We start from the raw sequence: 27,701 nt of genomic DNA, 5'->3' as shown, positions 1-27,701 counted from the left end.
ATTCGGGTATTGTGCAAGTGTTCCATTATCCATGCTACAGTAGAGTGATGTGAGTAAATGATGGATTTTACTTGCTCTTTCCCTAAAGTTATTATACTAAGTGTTAGTAACAACTGAATAATGCATGCCTGCTATACAACTGTTGCATAGTACATTAAAGGTGCTACGAGCATTATTTTTAACCATCAATACATCATTATTAAACATCAATATATCATTGTCAAATTAGTTGTTGTAGCTTTGCATAAGTACCATATAATTTGAGACTCTATCTCCTAGCAGTGGTACTGTTAGCATGTGTTGTTGCATAGTGTTTCTGAAGATGAAGAGCACAAACCAAACCAATTACATAGCTCATAATTACGTCTGCCTGTATATATGTGTGGATATCTAAGTGGTAATGTCTATGACATTTAAATTAAGTGCCAAAAAAATGAACAGGTACATGTATCCATGTGTACCTTCATCTGAACATGCCTGCATTTAGTGTGTGTGTGTGTGTGTGTGTGTTTGTGTTGGATGAGTGCACTTATGAGTCCGCACACTAGATAATCCTCATATGAACATTTATTGGTATACCACCATGTGACATTTCGGGCGCAAGCCCTTCTACAGACATGAAACAAATGCAGAGACATACCTTACAAATACCCATCTCCAGGGGTCACCTGACAGGTCATGTGATTACAAAATGGTGAACCAAAAAGAAAAAGAAATACATACAATAGTGAGCCCTGAAAGTACAAAAATATGTACAATGAACCCTGTAAGTATAATAAATATGTACAATATATTCTAAACCACCTAAATATGCCATAACAGAATCATCAGGTGAATGAACCGTCATACTTTATAGCATATAGAGAGGAGAAAAATATGCTCAGCACGTAGTAAAACATATAATGCATAGTAAAAGTGCACAATATAGTCCCCAGAAAATACACCATATGTACACATATGTGCACACAGAAATTGTACAAAGCTCCACAGTACACTTCAAAAAGATACCTAGACTTCCAAGCCCAGGCTGCTGACCTAGAGAAATGCTTTCAACAAAGACAGTATAAACATGAATGGTTGCACAGGCACGTAGCCGTTTTGAAAATGTATCACAGGTAGAATGTCTTAACCAGACCAGATCCAGAGCATCTGAGTCCAGAGTCAATTGTATAATCCAGTATTCACCCCTTGGCAGGGAATTTCAATCTATCATTCGAAAACACTGGCACATTATAGAATCTGACCCAACTGCGGCTGAACTGGGATATAAGCAGACTATACTGAGTGCAATGGGATGGAAGGATTGTCCATGTAAAATAGAGTTTCTGTCAGTGCTTTTACGGTATAGGTTAGAACCAAGTCTGTTAGAGTCCCTGTGAACAAGGATGCCTAAGAAGTTCATCTTGTGCTCATCATATTCCATAGTGAATTTCAGATGGCGACTGTTAGTGATAATAAAGTTATGGAACTCCTTCCGTTGGGTTTCAGATGTTTTCCAAATAAAACAAAGGGTACGTTTGTATAATGAGATTCAATGTCCATGGTCACTAAGAAACACTGTTCATCCGGTATTTGAATAGACTGAATCATCTTTATGAACTCCATCGAGTCTTTTACATAGGATGGAAGGGAAGTAACATGTGGTTGGAGGAAGTGATCAACAAATGCTGAAATGTTCTCTGTCAGAGACCCAGTAGCTGCTACAATTGGTCTACTTGGGGGATCCACAAAACCTACACAGATGTAGGTTTTGTGGATCTTAGGGAGGGTATACAAAACTGGTGTGACAGGGAAGTCTACTACCATGAAAGTGTGTTTTGGTTTAGTGATTTCTCCTGTCTCCAGGAGCAGATCTAATTTGTTCCTGATCTGCTGTTTGAAATCCAGTGTGGGAATATGGAAGGAGTGCGTGGTCCAGCAGAAAGTCTTGGGCCTGGGCTTATTTCATCCAACTGTTCAGCAACCACTTGTGAGTCTCCTGGGGCCTCAGTACCTTGTATAACAGCAACAGTAGAGTTGTAAGAAGGCCTATCATTGCCACTAAAAAACTCTTAACCTCAAAGTCTGAAAAAATGTATGAAAATCAACAATGGTAACAAAGTCTTGGCAATGTGTAGTGGGAATTCTTTGCTTAAAGCAGTCAAATAATGGTTTACTGGATAGATTGATCACATTTAGTACTTGTGTTTCTGGCGAGTCTGGTATGGCTCCCTTGTGGAAGGAGCCCTTCCCCCGCCTGCATTTTTGGCTGGACCGCAACAGTGGGGCCAGCCCTGTAAATGCAAATGCCTGTCACTGACTGACTGACTGATGAAGTTACACCATTGGTCGGCCGTGGCACGTGGCACATCATAGGCTCACAGAGCCAGAAATTTAAGTTTTGTTTTCTCCGCCATCTTGTTTCTTCGCTGAGATCGGGAGCTCGTTTCTCCCACACAGTAAGCAGGCTGACCAATATCATGCATGTAAGCTGAAGCTAACTGAAGCTAACTGAAGCTAAAGTAGAATCTATACAATTATATCATATTGCCGTTTATTTCGATGCATATGCGCGAGCTCAGTCCACCTGACAGCCCTCTGTCGGCGGAGAGAGAGAGACACAGACAACCATGGAGGTTTCGGCACACCAAGGGTTTACTGCCGACGCTTCCCGGAGTTTCCCAGGGCACGGTTCCGGCCAGTGCCGATAGCTGGGCGCCGATTTGTTCCCGGTGATCCGGCCGAGATTTCGGCGGGGGACCGGGGCTTGGATCGGGAGGATCAATGCAGGCCGTGGGCGTGGTGGAGAGGACAGCGGCAGAGAGAGGAGACGGGACACGCTGGAACGGAGATCAGTATGGATGTATGGACTATTATTCTGTATATTAAAAGTCTACAGTGGAGTTACTTACACTATTGGTCAGCCGTGGCATGTGGCACACCCATACACGGTCCAGCCATATACTAGGTTTTGACCTAGTCTTGTTTCTTCCTCCCATAGCTGGTAGTTGGGGTCCGTCTCTTTTCCTTATGTCCAACTGGATTCTGAGTCATATTCCAAATCAGTGGTCGACTGATGATGTGTGTAGTTCTATTTTCCGTTTTTCACATGTAGGCTACTTCTGTCCAGCACCTAGTATTCATCACGTTTGGATGTGCATGCTTTTGTAACCTTTTTGCATGAGTGCACTTAAACTTTATTTTAAAGGTGAAGCACATTTAAAACCCCATCCCCCAACAAACTGTGTTGATGAAAGCTTGGTATCCCAGGGGGCAGGCAGTGCAAACAGCTGATTTGAATATTTTGGATGTAGCACCCAACTTAAAAGTTAAGCACCTTAGCCCAAGTCTGAATACAAATACCTTTCCCTACCATGGCTTATCTGAAGAACTTGCACACATGGCTTTAGTCAGACAGCTCTGAGTTGCAGCCCAACATATATTTACTGTCTGCTCTCTACTGGTAGAGGCCAGATAGAGATATTGGCTCTCAGTCATCAAGGTATCGCAGGTCAAATCTGATCTTAAAGTGGGCGTACGCTCATTTCAGCGCAAAAGTTGCTATTTATCAATTCCATCTTTGTCGTAGCCCTACGATCAATCTCACATGTGCTCGGAAAACATGTACGCTCATTTCAAAGAACTATATATTTGAGTTGCGCATGGAAAACTATTGGAATTACTGGCATTATAGGCTGCGACAGCCGTTTCTTTCTGACCTGAGAATTACTTTGGCATGGTTAGGATAGGAAATGGGCATCTTTGTAGAATTACGCATTTTTAATTTTAGAGACAAACCTCCTGCAGGGTCTTTTTCTCACTCGAATCACTGCTTACAGATAACGCAATTGCTTGCCAAATTGTGTTTTTATGACAGCCTTTAATCCCACTTTTAAGTCTGCTTCGGTAAATTTCTGCCTCTTGGATCTTCGTTATGTTCCAGTTTGTAGCTTGCATGTAGGATATGTAAATTTTGCTGCGCCAAGCCTTCCCTTTTATAGGCCAAGAGTCGCCAAAGGTGCTGATGATTTTGGCTGTCATATGTAAACAATCAATTGATTCAACACGGTTCTCATTTATCAGTTTGCGATGTAATTTGCGTTTATTTTGGTGGCGTGAGAAAGTTTCATGAATCAGACGTGGCAAGTGGATCATTTCCACGGTAGATTATTCGCTCTTTTCCACGATAGCTTGATGAATGAGGGCCATTGACACTTTTCCCAGATATCTACATGCCCTGTTCCCACATCTAAGTGGGTATAGCAGGGAAGTCTATGGTCATTCTCAGTATGTTGACATGACCAGTTTAGCAGTTTGCTATTGTGAAATGTGTAGAACAAAATAAAGAATTGCTCGGAAAAAACAATAGTGTGCATATATAAGATTCAGAGGTTGTCCAGTCAGAGATACACATCCTTTATCCATTTTCTGTTAGAATTTCATCACTTAAATCATCAATGTGTTGTAGTGAGGGGGTGGTGAGTGGTGTGGATGTTGGATGTGTATCCTGCCTTGCCTCCCCTACAGGTTTATTCAGGATTGTCAGTAAATGGCATGGACTTTCTGTGCAGACGATGGGTAAAGTATTCTCCTTTCCCAGCAGACAGTGGGAGCAGATACACATATGCAAGATGCCGCCGCCGCCTCAACTCTGTGCTCTGGGCAGCAATGGAGGAAGCAATAGCACTGACTGAGTGTTAACAGAAACTCTGTGCTTTGATGTGAATGGTTTATCATAACAGGAGAGGATGGACTCCTGACTGGAGGCTAGGAGATATTCAGGTGTGGAGAAGAGAGATGAAAGCAGATAGCTTCAGATAGCAAGAAGATATTTCTATAGTAACACAGTAAATCACAAGAATATATTGTGTAGAAAATGAATATCCAGGTTATTGGAGTATCCCATTTTTGTGTTGCCGCATGTAAACATCATAAAAATCCAGATAAACCCTTATCACCGTTTTGAGAAACCTGAGTATGACCGCTGGGATGATATTAGCTGGGATGCTGGGGCATGTAAACAGGGTATCCCGGCTACTGTTTCCATGACATGTGAAGTCTCAAATCAAGAAGCAGGAAGTGGAATCTTCGCAAGGAAGCAAAAAGACAGAAGCGGGAGGTTAACACCTGGGAGAATTGTGATTATTGACAGATGTTTATGGATGCAGGGAAGCAGGATACTAAATGTGCATGTAAATAGCATATCCCAAATAACACCTTAAACGGGATATGCATTAATATTTGGGATAACGTGTGCATGTAAACACAGTCAGTGTTTCTGAGGTTCTACTCATCTTGTCAGGAGGCTGTGCAAGTGTACTTTTCCTTTGCTGCCTCTTCTCTTTTCAAGTTAGTTTTCATTGACAAGGTGCCACCAATATTTCACATCAGGAAGCAGAGCACTTGCAGTAAACTCGATGTATGAGGCGTTAGTTTACAGATAACATTTTGCTATCATCAGTGAAATGTCTGGCTGCCGGTGCTGCCACTGTATGAAATGTTGGGTGTAGACAGGGAAGAGGTGGCAGGTTTGGTTCTGCTCTGGCTGGATTTAACATAAGACATAACACCATGCAGCCTACTAACCCTCCAGCATGTTATAGAATCCCATTTCCGATTAAACTCTTCTGCAAAAAGATATTTCTGCAATCAAGATTCATGCCCCAAGATTCATCAGGACGTGGAACCTACAAATTGTCAGAAATGTTGTGGATGCTGGCCCATGTTGACTCCTTTTGTTTTTTGTTTCACTCATATGCTCAGGTTTTCTGGTTTAATTTGATATTTCTATTGTTTTGTGTGCAGACAAAAAAAAGTTGGCCAGTAGTCGATCTCAACTCCGAACACCTCATTCTACAGTATCTCATCCCACAGATACTCAGTTGGATTTAGTGACTGGGCAGGCTGTTATAAAAGTTTGAGTTCACTGTCATTTTTGTGAACCCATTCCTTGACAGCATCCTGCTGAAAAAATCTGTTCACAGATGGATGCACTGCTTCCATGATAGTTTGGACATCCTGCGGTACTCTATCACTCCTCAACTTATATCAAGGAACCCAGTCTGTGTCATGAAAACACACCCCACCTCATCATATCACCACCAGCGGCTTGCAGTGTTTGACACGTGGCATGATTTATACATGTGCTCATGGTTCATATCTCAGTCCGCCCATCAGCATGAAACAAAACCGGATGATCTTTTTCAAATCCTCCAGTGTCTTGTGTGCCGTTGCTTAGCCCACTTTTGTTCTGTTATTTATGCTCAACAGCCTGTCAGAGAGATAGTGCCCTATAATGCTGTATAGGGAAGGATGGGCAACCACTATATAAATCTCTTTTCACTTTTATGTAATAAGATCGTATCAAAATCTATTGTACAATGTCTTTCAAGACTAAAAGCTTGCTTATTTGCATGATTTCATGATAAATATTTTAAATGTTTTATTTATTCATGTAATTGATTTTTGCAGGGAATCATGTGTAGTGTCACCTAGAGAATCTCCTTGCGATTTGCTACTTGTGTTCCTGTTCCTAGCAGTAGTTATAGTTGGAATAGTGTGAATGAATTTTGTATTTTTTGTATTTTGGGGATTGTAAGCACATTTGGTATCTGATGAAGGTTTCTGTTTCTTCAATAGAGAGGCAAAGATGAATTTTCCATGATGTCACGTTTATGACACATGAGTTGCTGGTGGCAGCGGTGGCAAAACAAACACATGGTGGGAGTGACACATCTGGGAAAACAGGAATCTAAATTAACTAAACTAGGAATCTAAACTAACATAATCAAGAAAGATGACAAAAATGTTGTCAACTTGCGATCAAAGTAGAATCAGTCGAAATTGGGATCTTCATGTTTGCCAACAGAAAAAAAATACTTTGAAGCAAATTGCAGACTGAAGCACTGAATGAAATGCCTGGATGGAGATCACTTGAAATTCCTGTGTTTGCAGTGATCATTTCAGTTTGCCTGTAACTGACAGTAACATATGGACTATTCTGCATCCAGCTCACATATAGTCAGCTACATAACAAGAGCATGAACCAAACACAAACTAGATCCTCCAAAAAGTTTGCGAAAAGTAAGTATAAAATACCCATCCAATCAGCGTGCATATTTGTCAGTATTAGTTGATCTGATACATGACTGTGGTTGCAGTGACCATAAAACTGCATTATGCTTAATATTCTCAAGGGTTCCATGAAATAGTCTAGCTTTTGTGAGTTCTACTAATGAAATGCACTTTGTGCTATATGGGAAGCTTTTGTTTCACAGTTTTTAATGAGAGGTCTCACTGACTGAACATCTGCTAAGTAACTGGCACCACTGCACACAGTAAAAATAATTACAGCACTTCCACTCACATTGCATTTACATTTTAGGCATTTAGCTCACGCTCTTATCCAGAGAGCAACTTATGATGAGGGCAACAGTCGGATAAGCTTAGGTTCAGATTCATGGCGCCCTGATAATAGATGTAACAAAATACTCCTGTGATCTGAAAATGATCAGATAGAGGAGAGCTAGAAAAGTTCTACAAAAAGAAATAAGAGAAGAGCTAGGGAGCGAGGTAGAAAGGATTTAGACGAGAGCGTATTTGGAGGAGGATATGGGAGAGAGGAATGTGACACAGGGGGGAGCAGGGGACGTGAGGTATTTCTTGAGGAGATGAGTTTTAAACTTACAATGGAAGATAGAAAATGGTTCTGCTGTCCTGACTGGACTTGGGAAGGTCATTCCACCATTGTGGAGTCAGGAGAGAGGCTGGGTGGAGCGATGACTGGGTTTTGTAAGACTTTTAAGTTGAATCAAACGTGCACTAAAAGTTACTTTCAGCTGAGTTTTTGCTGAAGTTGTGATTGGTTTGTACTACTGTGCAGATAAAGTGTGATATCACCCATAAGTGACATCAACCAAGTCTCAATTAACTTATGAGGAATTTAAAGTCACACAAATTTTTTTTAGCTCATTCTATCATACCATACAATTTATGCCCAAAAAATGACAAAAAATGTATTCTATTCTATCAAAATCTCATGACTTTTACTTCCTGGAAAACAGAAAATCTTGAGTGGTGACTTCATGTACGCCTCCTGGTCCACACTGTGTACTTAGCTAGCGTAAACTTCCACAATTCCAAACAATAAAACCATCACAGATTTTTTTAACAATCCCGCCCCTCTGCCCTTCCCATCAAATAAAACTGCCTTTCTCTCCCTAACTGATATCCCATTGGTTTACACAATAATGCAGTTTCATTTTTACTTTTAACTGCTGTTCTGTTTGGCAGCAGGAAGGTGCAGCGATGGCTCTCAGCCCCTATCACATCGCCATCTGCTGGTGGTAAAATGTTTGCAGCAGTACTGTTGAGCCATGCTTTCTACTAAAGCAGCACACTGGAAAACAGATTCTGCAATTCACCATGCAAATAAGATGGTCAATTTGAATTAGAATTCATTAGAAGCAGTGCACTTTTAAAAAATATCTGCCCGTATAAAGTTGTATTTGAAATGTAATAGCGGTGCACAGTCCTCCACACTCAAGCCTGCCATACACTACTAATGGTTGAGATTTCCATCTTGACAGCGATGACTCATTTCTGCAAATTAATTTGAAGAAAGCCATCAGACAATTAATGATTATCTGCAGGGGCGTCATGTAGACAAAAATTCAGGCCAGGCACAATTAAATGTAGATCAGAGGGATTTGTTTTGTTCTCATATGGGAAGGTTGACACTGAAGAAAGGAGACACAGAAACACTTTTTGTTTGTGTGTGTGTGTTAGAGTTGTGCATTAGACCGACACAGCATTGATAATTTATTAGGTGCTTTGGAGTAGCACCTCAATAACAGCTGGGTCGTTGATTTGTGCATTCATATGTAATGCTTTTTGCAATGCGCAGTGCTTATGGGAATTACGGTATGTATCTGCTTTAGAGCCCTGCATAAAGCCTATGTCACACTAGGAGATTTTAACGCAGATTCCAAGCCTGATTGGAATCTGGGCTAGTTAGGGGTGGGAGGGGTGGGAGGGGCACTCAGGTCCGACAGTCGGCGCAGATTATTCTGTAGTGTGAACTGGCTCAAGACTGCCGACTGGTTGGGCTCATGTAGTGTGAAGCGGTCCAAGACAGACATCTGAGGCAATAGCCAATGGGAGTTTAGATACAGGGGGAAGAAAAACAGAATGAACCGGAAGAGAAGCATGTTTAACAACAACTCTGAGGCTACGTAGTAATATTGAACATAAAATAAAATGTAATATAACAATTGAATAAAAAAATAGAACATTTGAAGATAAAATTAATAGAAATTGAATATAAAAATGGAATATAAAATGTGGTTATCACACAAAAGCAAAGCAGACTGATTACCAGGAAAGGCGAATAACAGTGTCTTTTGCCGTTTGTGTTTGTAATGTGTATTACCAGGTGTGGCAGTGTGGGGGCAGCGTTGAGGTCCTGCCTTGTGCCCGAATCGCCCATATAGAGCGCGCACACAAACCCTACACAGAGGATCTAACGTCTCATGTGCGGCGGAACGCCCTCAGAGTTGCGGAGGTGTGGATGGATGAGTTTAAAAGCCATGTCTACATGGCCTGGAACTTACCTCAAGAGGTGAGTGGTGGAGACTTGCATTTCATAATGTTGTTTTTGTGCATATCACAGATCGTATAAGGTCAGTTAGAAGAAGCTACACTCATAGTAAGCCAACATTTCATTTTATTTTTTTGATCCTGTAGTGTGTATTCACCAATACACAGGAGTTGATGTTACAATCTCTTGTGCCAAAATCCAGGGTCAGCATTCATACAGAAGCCCAAGTCAGATGTCAAAATAATGATGTACTAACCCACAAACAGTGACTATAGGCTACGCTGTCATAAATCTACAGAACCACCGGACAGGCAGCACCATTCACCAGCCACCTAATCTAAATGTTACAGGGTTGGGTGTGTGAGTGTTTGTCTGTCACTGGGGTTATCAAGTAGGCTCCTCCCATCACAGATGTTTCTTTGAATTAGACCCACGACTCTTCCAGAAGGCTCAACAGTGATTTCTGACGTCCCAGTACATTGAAATATTTAGCAGTTTATTCGGTGGGGCAGGCTATTTTCATTTCAATTTTGGCACTTCCTATTTTCTGATTCTCCTATTTAATATTTTTTTGCTGTAATATGGTAATGAGGTCTGTCAATCAAACAGCATATAGTGGACAGACTGTCTAGGTGGAGTTGGGCCTATACTGTGTGGGGCAGAGGACGGTTTCTGGGCTTGAGTGAGTGACCAGACAATTGCTTCCCCACAACAATGACCACAGAGTAATGATATGGATCCAAAAGGCTCATAGGCTACATCCAAATCAATATTGATAACATTAATACTTTTTTGTTGAAAACTTGCCCTGGGAGAAGATCTTGGCCCTGGGAACACAGATGTTAATGTTTTGAATCATACAGAAATGTACAAAGCATTTTTTATCTGCTACAGAAACGTTATGGCAGCTCGTGTGTCAAACCCTCAGCAGTTGCGATTATTAGCCAATGACATGTCAGAGCCTATGGTCAGATCCACCTGCATTTTAGCCACGCCCTTCTTATTATAATGTTGAAATAATAAAATAGAAAACAGAAGGAGAGGAAAATACGAAATAGGAGAATCAGAAAATACAAAAATAGACAAATGATGCCATGATTGAATAAAATAAAAAGCCTAAAAAGACACATAAAGAGTTAAATATTTCAATGCAAAGGATAATGAATGAAAATGAATTAAAACAAATAAAAGATGGATTCATGCTGTGATTCGTGAGCGAAATAATAAATAAAACAGAAATAAATTATTAATTTATTTATGGATATAAATAAATATTATTTATTTATATCCATTTGATTACCCTTTCCACACAAATATCAATTTATTTATTTCAATCTTTTTATTTGATGCTGGATTATCCTGTTTGAGACGCTGTATCAACAATTTACCATATTCAGAATTTCTGTTAGTCTACAGTGTTGCAATGCATCTAGATTATATGAAAAGCAAATACTACTTATGATGTTTCTGCTGTAGTATCAGTGTGGTATCCCAGGGTATCCAGAAGATAAGATTATTATTAGGTCTTTGGATTGGATATAGCGCAAGTAATAAACTAGAAAAAAATATAATCGGACTAGGTTGTCTTAGGTTGCTTCCCTCAAAGGCAGATGTGTATTTGTTTATGTTTTCTTCTTCAACTGCATAATCTGTATAAATATGTAAATCCATGCTATGAATAGATGAACATCTGCAGGCAATTCATTCAGTCAATAATGAGGCATTTAGCAGGGTCTGTACTCAAAAAGCATGAAATTTAGCCCCAGCTTTAGCCTCATGAATTTACTACAGAGCAAAATTGTCAGTGTTAATTTACCGCTGAGAGTGGGAAAAATCAACACTATGCCAGCGTTTATATGAGTCCACACCCATCTCTTTTAGATAGAAAGCAGCGGCCCCAGAGCCATATCAGCAACACTGGATGGTGCACCTATGTGGTTAAAGTTCAGCCTTTGAGTTTGTAAGAGGCATCAGTTAAGTTAGATGGGATACTGTGGGCAGAAGAATGGGCAGATTGTGGCAGGAGACTGAAGTGTGAAGGGGAATGGCAGACACACCGTCTGCACAGGGAAAACTCTACAGAGGTTCGTCAAATACACAGTAAAAGGTTGCACAATACTCCTCAATGGTCCGTTCTCTCACCAAACTGGGACACATGCTGAGGCTTATCTGATTCGCTTCTCCACAAGCCATGGTTAATCTGTTTTCTGCTTTGTGTGTTTGTGTTTGTTTGTTTGCTTGTGTGCTTGTGTGTGTGCCCACTTGTTGGAATTCAGGACTCAGGGATAGATATCGGGGATATCTCTGAAAGGAAGGCTCTGAGGAAGAGGCTGCAGTGTAAAACATTCCGATGGTACCTGGTCAACATCTACCCCGAGATGAGGATGTACTCCGACACCATCGCATACGGAGTAGTAAGCTGCCCCTTCATCACGAATTCAATTCAGCGTCTGCAAAAGCCAAAACAAGGCTAAAACCGTGCCTGAGCAAATCGTTTTAATCCCTTGTGTTACGATTCGGGTGGCTGCAGTTGGAACACAAACATTTTGCTCTCTCTCATAATGTGGAAAAGGGTAAAAGAGTGCAGGAACACTGAGAATGGTAGAAGACAGACTTTTCTACTCACTTAAAAAAATTGTGAATAAGAACCTGACTATGAATATTCAAATTTTCTATTGTGCTGATTCAAGGGACTTTGCATTGTGTTTGAACATCCACAGCTGTGTAGATAGACAGAAAGATAGATAGATAGATAGATAGATAGATAGATAGATAGATAGATAGATAGATAGATAGAAATAGGCCTACTATAAATGCAACTGAATTTGTTAATCAGTAAAGCCAGAAGAAATGACAGCCAACAGGCCAGGCTGGCAGTATTTCTATTTGCCCATTCCAAGTTGTTCTCAAACAGCTTTATTTCCATGGTCCTCCCACCTCACATCACTGCAATGCACCTTAATGTACAGTGACACATAGACTGCAGTATTATGGCTCTGCTTTCTATGTTTTATGGTTGATTCCCTCCTACGAACCCACAAATGGTAGATGGATATGGTGAGGAAATAGGCCAGGCTTATTAAAATTACGTCTCAGAGTTAGGTGACCTCATTATTCCTTATTTGGTATGTGCAGTTGATGGGCTTGTCAATCATGGCGGTTTGAGAACTCATTACACGATAGCAGATTGCCAGCCTTGTTCAACACAGAATTAGAAGACAAAAGCCAAAGCTGTACACCCAAATTATTGAAAGTAATGTTGTCCCCCCAGGTGTCATTAAGGCTTGCACATTATTTTCCACTCTCCAGTGCGAGAAATGTTTAGACATTAACAGTTCCACAGGACTTTGCTGGGTGCTGCCTGTGGATTTACTGATTATCTGATAGAAGTAGACGTCTCCTGAGCCAATGGGGAGTTGAATCATCCCTGCCTGTGTCCTTGTGATCTCTCATCTTTACCTAATTCACTCCTCACTCAATGCACCATTCCTGGAGCTCCCGACGGTGCAGTTTGTATCTCCCAATCAAGCAGACTTTGTCATGACATGCATGAATAACCCTCTAGGCCTATAAAGGCTAATACATGTTCGTCAAGCATAAAGCTTATGATTTGCATATTTATTAAAGATTATAAACATCAAGTTAATTTAGCAGCATGATTCACATTTTAGACATTTCAAGCCTTAAATCTCAAGTCTAATTCATGCTGTATTTTCTGTAAATAACTATTAATTTTGAGAGATAAGAGAGATATCTGTAAATGACATTCTGGCCTTGTCTCACTGGCTACATTTACATGCATGGAGAATGTCTTACTTAACTTAACTTTTGGGTCGACCCATGTAAATGCCATGACTCAGTTAGAATAACACAGTTAAGCTCATACTCTAATTATGAGAAACCCAGGTAAGATGCCGGGCTTACTCTGATACTAAGCGGGTTACTGTGGCATGTAAACATCTTCCTTCCTCTCACTTTTGGTTCATGCCGTCTGCACAAACTCAGCCTCACACAGCATCATTATGGGCACATTTTGAAGTCAAAGAAAAACACAGGGGCGAGCAGAGCTTACTATTACTATTTGGATCATCATTTCTTTCCCCTGTAGTAGAAGTAACATATTGCTCACTCGAGTTGAAGAGAGGAAATGGCAGCTGCATCTTCTTCGTGCTTTTTTGCTGGCAGACGGTTTTATCTGTGGACAGGACATCACACGTGAACAGGGATATTCTGTTAACTGTTTTTACCATGGGGATCTCAATCGGAGGGTATCAAAGGTTCATGTAGACAGCTTAACCCGAGTAACACCTTAACCGGAGTATGGCTAATACCTGGGTTAATATGTGCATATAAATGTATGATACTTTGGCAACATAATTGACCATACCCCCGAACCAGCTATATGAGTAACAAATCAATTCTTTTGCTCCTTTTTTTGTTTGTGTGTGTGTGTGTGTGTGTGTGTGTGTGTGTGTGTGTGTGTGTGTGTGTGTGTGTGTGTGTGTGTGTCAGCTAAAGAACTCTCTGAAGAGTGACCTGTGTCTGGACCAGGGGCCTGACACTGACAATGTGCCCATCCTGTATCTCTGTCACGGGATGACACCTCAGGTAACACCACTCCCAAGCCTCCTCCGGGCCACATCACTATTTCATACAGGGTGCAGCATAGAGCCAGTAATAATATATCACTCTGTTATTTTATTCCCATCTTGGGTTTTTCTTTTCAATAAAGCCTTTTCCTTTGTGTAGAAAAACAATTTACTTTTCATCTGCTTGCTGATTGGATCATCATTACTGTATAAAACAGGTCCAGGGTCTCCTTTCTCTCCTTTAACAGCAGTAGTGCTCATCATTTTTAAATACATGACAAGTCTCCATTTTTCATTCACCTTGAATTTAGCGTAACTATTTTAACTTAATTCCTCTTAGACTAAAATGCCACATTATTGACCGAGCACAAAGTGGAATCCATTTTGTTTCATAAAGTTAGAGTATATCAAGTTTCTACAGAAGTTGCACAGAACATTTGTTCATTTCTTCAGCTAACTTTACTTCATTTTCATGTCATATTTAGAAAAGGTTTACTTTCCCATTATCCTGACAGAAATTAGCTGCAGATTCTAGGGGCACAGTGTGCTGGATAATGGGGAGTGTCCCACCACACTGTGCCTCTGCCAGCCTGATAGAGCCCAATCTCAGTACAGCTGCTCGCTCCACATTATTACATGTGTCACTGTTATCAGTCACTTCAATAATGTTTTCAAAAACATTATTTTTAAATTTTTGCTCAGAATGAATCTCAGCCCAGGAAAAGGGACATCAAATTTCTTCAAATTTAAGCGCAACTTGTTTATCATTTACTTTCTCTAGCCGTTGCCTCTTTCAACTCCTATTGATCCCTTGATCCTATTATGGGTGAGGAGATTGTTTTCAGGGATTCTTTTCAGGGAGTCGTTTCACAGATTATTTAACCTTGCCCTGACAGGTGTAAAGTTGTCTTATATAGCGAGGCTCACTCTCCCGTTATCCTTCCCAATTCAAATAAATGCATTGGAGATGTTTCACAGTCATTGCACTTGTATTGATATTTATACCGCTGTGCAAATTGAAACTGAGGAGAAATCTTTAGTGAGGACTTCAGCTAAACTGTGAAAGCCTGTAGAAGTTGATCATCCCAGAACACTTTGCACATTTTCCTTAACAAACTCCACACAGGAAACATAAACAAACTTCTACAGCCCATCCTGTGACCCAGCTATCCTTAAAACTTGCTAATGTTATAAATCTGTGATGGCTCTCATCCAAACATATCAAACAAAGGATTAGAGTAGCACTAGCACTAGAGATTAGGGATCTCTTTTGGGTCTCTTTGCAAGTGAAATCTAACCTGTTCTATTTGTCCCATCTTCTAAATGCCCCATCACTACAATTGGAATTAGTCCATGGATTGCCTCTATAATGAAATACAGACTGCTCTAACTGTTTGCTAGCATCGGTCAAGAAGTATACTTTTATATAAGTATACCAGACACAATCCCTATCTAATTGTCTGCTCTCTACCTAGTCCTACCTAGATTAGAAATTGTACAGGAAAAGGGCATCTGCAGTTTTCCCTTTGAGACACTGATTTCAGACTTGCCAAAGAAGTCATGGAAATAATTGCCAAAATGAAACATTCAGCTGCAGGTTATGATAAGATCAGTTCATTTCTGGTAACTAAGGTGTGTCCTTCAATTATCAAACCATGGGCATATATACTCTCAAAATAATTGGAAACTGGGGGGAGAACAAGAAATATTGCAAAACAAATTCCCATAGCCATGTCTCCACTTTAAAGAATAAGTCAAGTTTCATCAAATGGATTCCTGGGAGTCATTATTGATGAAACCTTGAGCTTGAAAAACAATACACACCTTATTTGGAATAAAGTGACAGTCTCTTGGTATAAACAGCAAAATCAGCAGCTTGGCTCATCAAGAACTTTTTAATACTTTATTTTGATTAACCCTTACCTCACATACAACTGTTACCTAGATTAGCCACAGAAGTGGGACTGAATATTCAACACCACCATTTTGTGAACTAAATATTTTGTCTGTCTTCAACATAAGTATATATTTAACCTGTATTTTTATTTATAAATGCGTACATCAACCAGAATCGCTTACCTTCAAAATTTAAATTTATTGCTTAAGTTCCTACTTACAACAACAGACACTAAACTGCCTGCACTTTCCCAGATTTCAGACTACTCAATTCTCCATAAGATATAGAGGATCTCAACAGTTACTGTACATTCACATTTCCAATGAATCTGCATCTCTCAGCAATTTAAAATATATACATAGGACCTGTCTGATGAGCCAAACTGCCTGAAGTTTTGTCTCAGTATCACAACACTCACCTTTTCTTTCTCTCGCTCCTCCTTGACTCCATCTGCACATGTGAACATGCTAACACACTCACACTCTCTCCCACACACACACATACACCCTCCCACTCATTAGCACACATACTTGCTGGCTGGCTATGATATCATTATTTATTTTTGCTATTTCCCTTATGAATCTATTGATCTCATTGTTCTTGTCCCGTTTTCTACCATAACGCTTCTTTTGTCATTTGGATTCTGCCTTCCAATTCAGTTGTTTTTGCTGGTCTTCTCCAATTTTTTGTTGTCGTTCTTTTGCTTGTTTGTTTTGTTGACCTGTACGTATTAGTATCTTATCACATCTTCTTTCTGTTTTGTATCATCAGATATTGTCACTGTTTTTTCATCACTTCTGCTTTTCACTGTGTACATAATCACTGTGTGCATACCAAACTAAAACAGCTTCATGCCACTAGAACAATAGACACACACACTCTCTCTCTCTTTCTTCTCATACACACTCACACACCGCTAACCCTGTTCCTTTTAAACAGATACCTTTCCTGTTTTTTCCTGCAATTGATATTCAGTTTCTGTCAGCTAAATATGGGCACACAAGTGCTCTTGGAAAAAAAAACAATTGGGAAGGATTGCATGAGAGGAGGGTACAATTACCAGGGATTTCTCTTAGTTGGTCAATTCATATCCACCATTCCTCGAGTTATAATGAGCTGTTTCGTGTACCCTGCCATATCCTGCCTTGTCCTCCGTTCAGTCAGAACAGCTGTATGAATAACCTTGCTTCCTGTGTGTAAGTCAACCTCATGAAGACAACCCCAAGAGCGAGCCACATTTGAGTGATAGTTTATTACCTCTGGCTTCATATACAGCACTGGAAGGGTCATTATCTAAATGCCAACTCCCAGTGGTCTGAATGTACAGTGTAGTCCTGTAGAGTGTGTTTATAACTGGATGTTCTGTTCTTCCAGAATGTGTACTACACCAGTACTCAGCACCTACATGTCGGGATCCTCAGTCCCACCGTTGACGACGATGACAACAAGTGCCTGGTGGATGTGAACAGCAGACCGCGCCTCATTGAGTGCAGCTATGCTGCAGCCAAACGCATGAAGCTCCACTGGCTTTTCACTCAGGTGACAAACTATCCAAACTATCCCACAGATGGTAAAAAAGCAATAGTCAGAAAACATGAGGTCAAAATTCACAATACTTATCTGCAGCCATCAATTAAGGTAATTTGCAAATGTGGCAGTAAAGCCAATTTTGGAGGCAACTTGGGTCACATAAGGATTTTAATGTTTGTTCAAAAGTAGGGCCGGCTATTTGATGTGGCTGGGCATAGTTTCATTAAGGAGGGACACAGGGGCACCCAGACTGAAAGAGAGATTCATAGTTCACAGAGTTCCCTGAATTCCTGCAACCCATTTAGACATGAAGAGTAAATGCATCATAATGATTCTCTCTGTCTTCATTAGCGGCTCTGTGGTTGCAGGCGACATTTTACCAGAACAACAGCCACCTCACAAAATGATCTGTGAGAGTGGGTGATTTGGATTTGATTTGGACACTAAAAGACTCAAAACACTGCTCCACTGGTAGAGTCAATTATGGATTTCACATTTTTCTTTTAGCCAAATATGTATGAAACCCTCAAACATGGCTTGTATTAGAGGGCTTGAAGCACTTATTCTTACAACCAGTACAATATTCCTTTGACCATGCCACACAGGTCACTGTTGAACTGCCTCTACAGCTGTATTTATATCCTGTGGTTCTACAACACAGTGGCCCTTAAGTGTCCTTAAAGGTTTTGTATGCTTGAACTCATATGTCACATATGTTCATGGGCTCCACTTTAAGTGGTTACTTGATTCAACATTATATAATTTAAGGATGGGGCATATGACGACACTGGAGTAAGGCATCAATTATTCATACAGTTTCAACTGCATGTCTGAAAAGTGTGTAGAAATAGATTGCCTTGATACAACCATAGCATCTTTAGGGAGCACAGCACTGTGCCAATGAGAGAGAGAAAGAGATTTTTTTTCACCTTAACTCTAATGTTACAGCGCTCTGCACAAAAGTTAATGGACTGAAGATAAGCTACTGTCTTAATCTCTTCCTGGTTAAATGTGCATCAACATTTGGTTTGCTTCCTCCACCTACTGTAACAGCTTTCTCTTCTCCTTATCCTTAAAGAAATGGTTGTGATGAGCCATAATTTGTAAGAAATGTAATATGTGCTTGCATGTAAAGATTAGTCATGTGTCTTAATGGGTGCTGTGACGGCTGTTAAATGATAAATGTATAAAGTGAGGGAACATTTGGAATATTGTGGTTAAGGTCTATGAATGATTTACTGCAACGTCAACAACATTAATAATAATCTTGTTTATAGTTTGGGGAGTGAGGACAAGCAACAGTGTCCCATATCGGTCCATAAATGCCCTACTCCACGAGTTATTATCAGTCCGTTATCTGTCCAGAAACATGCCATGTGTCTCTTTGGTCTCACAGACAGGCCTAACTGACCTGGAAAGGCACAAAGATCAATTTAGTTCACAGTCTGTACAACTTGTCCAATACTTGTCAGGTCTTTTTTCTCCACATCATTCTGCATTGCTCTCACAGTATTGAAAAGAGCACTCTCCTAACAATTCTCTCTGCAGTGTATTGACTATTGAGGGCTTCCCCTTCAGTTACTTGCCCTTTGCCAATACTGCCACTGTAATGAGAAAATCCTGCCTCATTTCATCAGGGCATGCTGGAATCTTTTTTGCTGAACTGATGTGCTCTCTCAATTCAGATCCTGGCAACCCTTTCAGCTGTCATATTAAGTCCCTCCTTTGTAAATTGTTGGACCATACTTTCTTTTTCGTTAAAGGCTTCCTTCTTCTTCCAGCCTTGTCAGCACCATATTTCTCATCCTTCTACAAATCAAAGACATCTTCTTCAGTCTGTCCCATATGTTGTCTTTTACATATCTCATTTTAAATAACATTTTAATAACAGTTTTTCTAAATTGTTTCACACCACTCTTTAATGGCGTGATGCAAACAGTCACTCAGTTGTCCAATCTGAGCAGCAAGCACTTTATATGTAGAAGAACATGTTTATGTTTGCCCTGGTGACGGGTGGCAAGACAGCGGTACAGAGCGGAGCTCTCAAATTCAAGTCACCTAGGGGACTGCATTTAAAGATTCATTTTGTCACTGACTGCACACAAAAAAATGTGCATTATCATATATTTTGAATTTGTTCATATCAACTCAATGCTCTCATAAATATACTACAATTCATTTGTCAGTAAATTGGAAAATACAAGATACAGGGGTAATCCAAAGAAGGAAAAGGAGGCATAGATAAGCCCATAAGCCTAACATTTATTTATAGATTTGAAACAAATATTTTAATTTGAAGCAATTAGTTTAATTAGGTAGGATTAGGTAACCCAAACTCTAACCCTTTCACAGCTAAATATGTACCCCAAACCAGTTTACAGGTAAACAAGGTTAGAAACGTGGGCTAAACTGGTCCTGGGCTGAGTGGAGCAAAAACATGGAAACACCAAGACTCGCTCTCCCTGCATCTCTTCAGGTTTCAATTGGCTTGCTAAATCACAAAAATCCATGGTTTGAATTTAGAGTAGTTTTGCAACATTGAAAATTACATTGCAATATGTCTTGACACTCTCAAATAGGTTATAAGCCTGATGCAAGAGCGAGAGGTCTACACAGTCTGAACCGAGTCAAAACTAGGTGACAAGCTATGGTGAAAGTTGGATGAATAAAAAGTTACAACTGTAGACCAGATACTGGGTCCTTCTCCAGTTGGCCATGAAAGCCTCGTGCAATGCATTTTTATTCATAATGAGCATGTTACCTGCCAATACGATGTGACACAGACATAGAGAATACTGTGTTTGGTTTCAACATTTAGTGCATTGTTTTGTTTTTTGCTATTATTTCCGAGACTAATCTTGCTTTAATATCTTTTCAGGTTTTACAAGATATTTGTGAGAAAGGCTGAGATTGAGTTTACAGACTATTAGAAATACAGTAGATCTCTCATGGGAAGACTCCAAAACCTTTTTTTTTTTACATAGCATAAGGTGATTTCTATTACACTTTTAATGTCAGATGTTTTTCTCAGATATTGTGTGTCTGTTATGTGTAGTGCGTGTGTGTGTGTGTGTGTGTGTGTTTGTGTCTTGTCCTCCTCTATTGATTCAATCTATTCAGCCAGTGCATTATCTGAAAATCTTGGCCTTCCTACTAAGAAAGCTAATGATTGCAATGGCAAATACATTGTTGTTTTTGCCTGGAGACCATGTTGATGCTATCTGGTTGGCCCAATGAGGATGTCAATGTGAATCAGCCAAAAGGCACACAGCTTAGGGTGCTTTAACGACTCACATCCCTATCCATTCACAGCAGTATGGGTTTGAGGAAGCCAAACGGCTACATTGTGCACACAAATGATTCTTGTGGAGTCCACCATAATTTAATCTACCTGCTTTTATCTTTCAGGGAGGATCCATTCAGAACAGGAAATCAAAGAGATGCCTAGAGCTTGTAGCGAGCACTGACAACGAGTTTGGGTACCAGCTGGCTCTCCAAAAATGCACTGGACAGAAATGGTTCATCACCAACGTACTGCTTAGCAGCTCCTTATGATCAGCCCATGCAAGCAACACTGGAGAGAATAGCACACTGGACTGGACGGAGTTGTGTGTTTGGCGTGTGTGTGTGTGTGTGTGTGTGTGTGTCTGTGGAGGGGGAGGAGTCTGAGAGGAGGGGAGAGTGGTGCATGGTTGAACACATTCATTTCGAGCACCACAATGTCCTCTGATCAGCAGTTGACATCACATAATAAATGTTAAACATTTTATTTTGCCTACAGGATCAGCCATAGTTGGCAGATATTTTGCATTGCCAGATTTGACAATGTAGTATATTTAGTATATTTTGTGGTAAATATAGTCAGATTTTATGTTGACTTAAAAGTTGTACTGGGTCCAATATGTTTTTTGTACTTTGTTCATAATTGCTACTATGTAGCAAGCTTTTGGAACCTGTCCCCTGCTGTAATTATTTTATTCTAGTGTCTCAGGTTTGTAGGTTTATTATGCGATTCAGCTGTACAGTTGTGGGAAAATGTCCACATGTTGGAATATATCTGAAAATAATAGACTATTTTCTAAATGTAAATATTCCAAATATTTATAATATATAATAGTAAAAGAACTGATGTAAACTATTGTGTGGAAGTGTCCTTTTTTTCTTTTTTAGCAGTTCCCCAAAGTGTTATTGAATACACACACAATTGCACGTGCACATGTGCGCACACACGCAGGAACATATACACACAAACACACACACACATACACACGGAGGAGATCGAAAATGGAGTATCATGCAAACGATGTAGTCAGTTTGTAATGACAAATGCAAGGGCAGAAGCTGAGAATCATGGTTGATTTCTGCTCCGACTGTTGTGTTCACCTAGGGAGGAGAGGAGTGGCACAGTCTGTTTTCAATATGCCAGTCCTCATTACCATCCACATTCATGCAGAGCTAGGCAAACCATGGCATTAAATATACATGGAAACCCACTTTCATCAAAAGACCTCCCTCACTAACACATATTAATATATGCAATAAGAGCGCTTCTGCATGCTCAAATTTTGAATGCATTTTTGAGGTTGATATTTGATATGCACAAAGAAATTCACCATTGCAAAACAGCATTCCTATTCACAGCAGTTGCATTCCCTTTCAAAATAATGACAAAAAATGCAGATTCATGCAAAAATCCATTTGACTTGTGGCCCTGATGACTTACTACCTTTTCCAGTCTAACAGTAGTTATTTTCTGCTTTAAAATTAGAGGATGTGTGTATGTACAATTGCTTCTACACACAGTATTCACCCTTGTTGATTTTGCACATCATCTTGTGCTATAAAATGGCTTCAAAATATTCTCTTTTTTTAGGTCTAAAGAAAAGTACTCTGGAGGGAATGAAATTCCAGGAATTTATATCAATGTATAAATTTTGAATAACACACATCTAATTGTACTCCACACTAATGGGGCTAGGGAACTGTCTGTCTCTATGAGTCATGTGCACATCTCTGAAAGTGCTGGCCTGATTTTGATGAAACCTGGGTGAATGATGTGTCTTCCCATTGAGATCTAGCATTTGCATAATTACACTCATTGGCTTTGCTATAGCAATTAAATGAAAACCTTTAACAAGTACATCTCCTGCCTTTATGGAGCAACTGTCACTAAATTTTATTCATATCAGCAATTCATCACAAGAAACAAGTTTTTCATCAAGACAGCTTTTTCAATTACACTTTCCAGAAATTAATAATTTTAATTGTTGTCACTGATTGGACCAAAAGGACGCTGCATCATTCATGGGGCTCCAAATGTTTACTGAAGGTTAGTTTAAAAAAGAAATCATCCTCTCCACTAAATTCTCAAGGGCAAAAAAAACCCATCTTACTCTTTGACACCCAACAGGTTTGTGATTATGTCTTTTATAAATTGTTCTAATTAAATTGACTTTGCTATAGTAAGTGAGGAGGTGCCATCAATACATCTTAATGGCTGTGGTATGAACTTGCCATTAAAACACTTGACCATAGTGGTATTTTGAGTCTCGTCCTTAGATGGTATTTGAGTCCTTTCAAAGAAAGCCATTTCCTCTGTGAGTGTGTGAGTGTGTGTGTGTGTGTGCGTGTGTGTGTGTGTCTCACCACCATTGCCTACATCTATAATTCAGGCTTCTTCTGCCTCTTGGGGGAAAGGCATCGAGAGAAACATTATCATGTATTGTCATTATTTTCTGCCCTCAACACAGAGACATAAAAAAAGAGAGAGAGATATTCCTGGCAGACGACAGGGTATGATCAGGGGAATCTGGTGAGTTTGGAATACCATATGGCAAAAGTAAGCAGCTTGTCAGAAGTGAGAATCTCGGAACGCCCCCTAGGATCCAGAGACGACGTTCTGTCTGTTCTCCATCCTGCAGGTAAGCCACAGGTGGCTGAGGGGAAGCAGTCAGTGCTGGAGGGCTTATGGGACATCAGGCACACAGAAAGTGGGACTATAGGCCGCCAATTCTCAATTGAAAATGAATTAGAAATCCTGCCAAAGAAGAGGCTTCTCTTCATTGACAATCTACAACGAGCTGACAGCATTGGAAAACACGTTTTAGCAGAAAAACAGTTTTACCGGAACAATGTGTGTGGGTGTGAAATTTGTGTTTACCACACAGCAAAACACTACACTTGTGGATAAATGTCACTGTTAATTGTTTTCTATGAGGATGTTTCAGAGTTGTAGCTCTGTTGCCATAGTTACAAGTCCTAAACCGCATATTTTCACATATCCCTAGACATCAGACCATAGGTGAACATGTAAACTGAAAGGCCTGACAGAATCTAATTGCTTGCGGATGCAGATGCAAGTTTAATCTTTGCCTTTTTTATGTCATGCTTGAATGCTTTGACCTATGCAAATGGACTGGCTGACAAATATATTTGTTTCCATGTACTGTGGTCCATGTGTGGACTAAAAAAGCCTTATAATGAATAAAGTTATCACTATGGTGGAGCTAAAATGCATTTTTATGCTGTGCAGGTACTTACTGCCTACTTATGGTTGCTTAAAATGAACCAGTAATATGTAATATAAAAAATAAAATGCAAGGACATGAATGATTCCTTCCCCTTTAACAAATGTTAAATATAAGTATTATCTGCGTAAACAGTGATTTTTCTAACACTGTCCACATTACAGGTACATTGTCAAAGCTTCTCCCAATTGATGTAAGGCTATCTTTCAGTTTCTCAGTTTAATACAGCGAGTTATTAAGATAGCCGGCTTCTTTTCAGCAGATAAAGGAATGAGGCTGAATATTATAGCTTTCTGTATCTGCCAGACACCTGGATCATCAAGGGCTCACTGCCTGAGCAGGTAGGGTCTCACTACGCTTTTCTCACTGTAGGGAAATTGTTACATTCAATAAGTATGAACAACTGAGAGGATGTAGACATTGTGACATTTTATCTATTGCAACTTAACCGGGCTGACAGTGACAGATGAGGCTCTATAAGGAAGCCTAATAAATGGGTATTGACTGTATAATCTGCTGTGGGTTTAGTGTATTTGTCTTTTGCTTTCAGTAACTTTTTCTGAATTTAAATCTGTGTGCCTCCATAGACAGACTGTGAGCATTATTCGCTTTTCTCTCTGAAGCAGCAGCAATTCACTCGAATGACAGCAGTTGTCAATGAATACGTTTACATGGACAGCAATAATCCGACAATTGGCCTTATTCTAATTAAGACAATATTCTGATTAAGCTGTTTACATGGGTCGCTTATATAAGTATTCCATTAATATTCCTGTTTGTATGCTCCAGAGCAAAGTCCGATTAATAAGACAAAGGAGAAGTCACTGGAGCACACAGACTTTATTGAAGGTGCAAATAGACGTTTCAATGCCCACAGCATCTTCATCAGAGTCAAGAAAACACAAAGGTAGTGGTAAGTGATGACAGTTTCAGCCTCACCCCAAAAATTTTGGGACTGCTTTTTTCTGGTGTCAATCATCATTTTACTCTGTAAACAAGTTTGCAATCACTGGAAGGCAGAGCGAGCGTCATCAAGTAGTTGGATTGCTGCTTGTATCACAAAAAGCCATGACTACTCCGATAGAAAGTCATAGTTTGATTAAGGTTAAGCGATTCTGCTTACTCCGACTATGACCTTATTCGGGTTAAGGTAATCTGAAAATGCTGTTTACACGGCAATTTCTTATTCAGACTATTGTCTTAATCAGGTTAATATCGGATTATTGCTGTCCATGTAAACGTAGTCAATGATTCAATCACTGATCATAATCTTGACTTGCTTAGTTTAAATAAAAGTTGGCTCAAACCTGCTAAATACATCAGCCTAAATGAATCCACCCCAGCTGGCAGTGCAGGGACTCATGTCCCTCACACCTCACCGGGCTTTCACACCAAACACGCTATCGCGGCATTGCGCAGAGCAAGGCCATTGTTTTCAATGAGGGACGCAGCAGCGCTCTCCTAAACATCTGCGCAACTGAAAGCGGCGCGCACCACCTTGATTTTTCGCCAGGTTTTGTGCCCGAAGTTCAACTATATTGAACTTTAACCCCCAAATACGCCGACCTCTACGAGACGCGTCAAAAGGCTGTTTGATGTTTCTGTAGCCTACCGAGATTCCGGCTTGCGCTCTACCTTGCGCAAAATATATGCATTGCCGCTTCTGGTGTGAAAGCCCCGTCAGGCAGCGGAGCAGGTGTAGCGGGTTCATGACTCAACATTCCCCCTCATGCTTATTCAGGATAGGTTTTAGACGCTGGAATTAGATTCAGTCCACCTGCATGCTACAATAATTTATGATCATTACTGCATACAGACCCCTGGACTTTGTGACACCTCTCTCACTGATTTTACAGATTTTCTGTCCTTTGACCCTTTGTCCCTCTTGTGCTTAAAGCAGACAAAATTCAGACTGTTGGTGGTTGTAACATTTTAATGCACAGGCTTACAGACCTTCCCCCCAAAATTCATCTTCACCTAGATTTTGGACTCCACTGTATCTATGACTCAATATGTATATATGTATAATATTCACTCCCATACTCAGTCTCTTAAGCTTGGTATAGATATCATCAGTCTTTACGTATCACCTCATAGTGCTGTTTGGCCTGATTGATACCTGGTAACCTTTGAGCTAAAAGCAATGAATAAAGTAAAATCAAAATTGGTATTTACAGTTAGTTCCTCCATCAAAAGCGACCAATGCCAGCAAACCTATCCTGCTGACAGCAGCTATGAACACACTGTGGCTCTGTGAAGCCTGGCTGTCAGTGAAGCACCATCAGGAAGATTCTGAGACAGTAAAGCAGGTTGATCAAAATTTAATTACAACTCAAAAGCTGATTCATTTTGTGTTTGTCACAGAAAGGTTAATAATAGGACAGATGTTAATGGCTCATTTTGGAATTATAATAATAATCAGCCTCCTGACCCCTCGCTGAAAATGTCCAACCTTGACACTAGCGACCTGGAAAATTGCGAACCTATCTCCAACCTGCCATTTTCATCTAAATTGTTAGAGGTGGCTGTGGTCCACCAGCCCACATCCTACACACACTCTAACAATATCTAATCATTGCAGTCTGGATTTGCACTTCGCCACTCCACTCCCACAGTGCCACACTGTTTAGAAAAACATCCTGTGAGCTTCAGGGCAAAACTCCATGTCTGTTCTTGTCCTCCTGGACCTCAGCGCTGCCTTTGATACTATCAACTTCAAGATCCTCCTGGACAGACTTCTTGATTATGTAGCCCCTCTGCAGCTCAGGATTATCCTGGTTTAGTCCTTCCAATGGATTTAGATCTATCTGACAGATTTCAGTTAGTCCAACTAAATAAAGAAACCCCAGTTTCTCCACTCCGAAATCATGAACTGAACTGAATTCCTTGAGGTTCAAAGCTAGGGACAAGTTTCTTCACATAATATGTTCCCTCATGGTAAAATAATCCATACATTGAGGTTTTCATTGAAATGCAGATGATACTACAAATCCATGAATCTTAAAAACATGTGAAAACTCTCCCACCTTCAAACATGTGCTTCAGGCATAATAAAGACAAATAATTTTCTATTCCTGAACGCAGATAAGACTGAAGACATGATTATTATTGATGATTGATTGATAATTGATGATTATTGGCTTCAAGAGCCCAAAAACATCATGTCTGACATATCTCTTAATCTAGCTGCAGTGTTGTCCCAAGTGCCAATGTTGAAAATCTTGTTCTGACTTAATATTTTCAAAACAGTATTCTCCCAACTTATACATTTGTCAAAGTTCAGGATCTCTCTTGGTCTCTCTGTATATCTGTCTGTCTCTGCCTATCTTGTGCTCTCTTTCTTTCATTCTCTCACATACATAGTTTTATTAGCTGCAGTACATTTATGTCAAACTGGTATTTACACGTCTATATTGGCTTGAATCATGTCTAGTCTAATCTACTCTCAGTAAAATACCTTATTATAAACATAGAGCAGCATGTGTCGGTATATCTCTGGACAAAATGAGTTTGTCACAAGAGACTAATATCTGAGTCAGAAAACAAAGCGAACTTCAGTATGAGATAACACGCCTGTCTTA

At 40.0% G+C, this 27,701-nt stretch overlaps 1 protein-coding gene across 2 annotated transcripts in view; it reads left to right on the top strand.

Annotated features, from left to right (window-relative positions):
* Positions 1-21,650, top strand: part of galnt18b (UDP-N-acetyl-alpha-D-galactosamine:polypeptide N-acetylgalactosaminyltransferase 18b) — a 63,361-nt gene extending 41,711 nt beyond the window's left edge. Inside the window, exons 7-11 of one of the 2 annotated variants that reach the window (XM_071515814.1) lie at positions 9,413-9,598; positions 11,854-11,991; positions 14,090-14,185; positions 17,438-17,602; positions 21,002-21,650. In XM_071515814.1, the coding sequence (XP_071371915.1) occupies positions 9,413-9,598; positions 11,854-11,991; positions 14,090-14,185; positions 17,438-17,602; positions 21,002-21,148 (732 nt within the window). In that variant the 3' untranslated portion in view covers positions 21,149-21,650. The remainder of the gene's footprint in view (positions 1-9,412; positions 9,599-11,853; positions 11,992-14,089; positions 14,186-17,437; positions 17,603-21,001) is intronic. The other variant, XM_071515815.1, reaches the window with a different exon arrangement.
* Positions 21,651-27,701: the final 6,051 nt, after the last annotated feature.

The sequence above is a fragment of the Centroberyx affinis genome, unplaced genomic scaffold (assembly GCF_046629955.1).
Source record: "Centroberyx affinis isolate AG114_WGS23_722 - 3 ecotype Tasmania unplaced genomic scaffold, CSIRO-AGI_Caff_v1 ptg000369l_1, whole genome shotgun sequence".
NCBI lineage: Eukaryota > Metazoa > Chordata > Actinopteri > Beryciformes > Berycidae > Centroberyx > Centroberyx affinis.
Note: the sequence above shows the minus strand (reverse complement) of the source record. Positions and strands in the feature narration are given on the sequence as shown.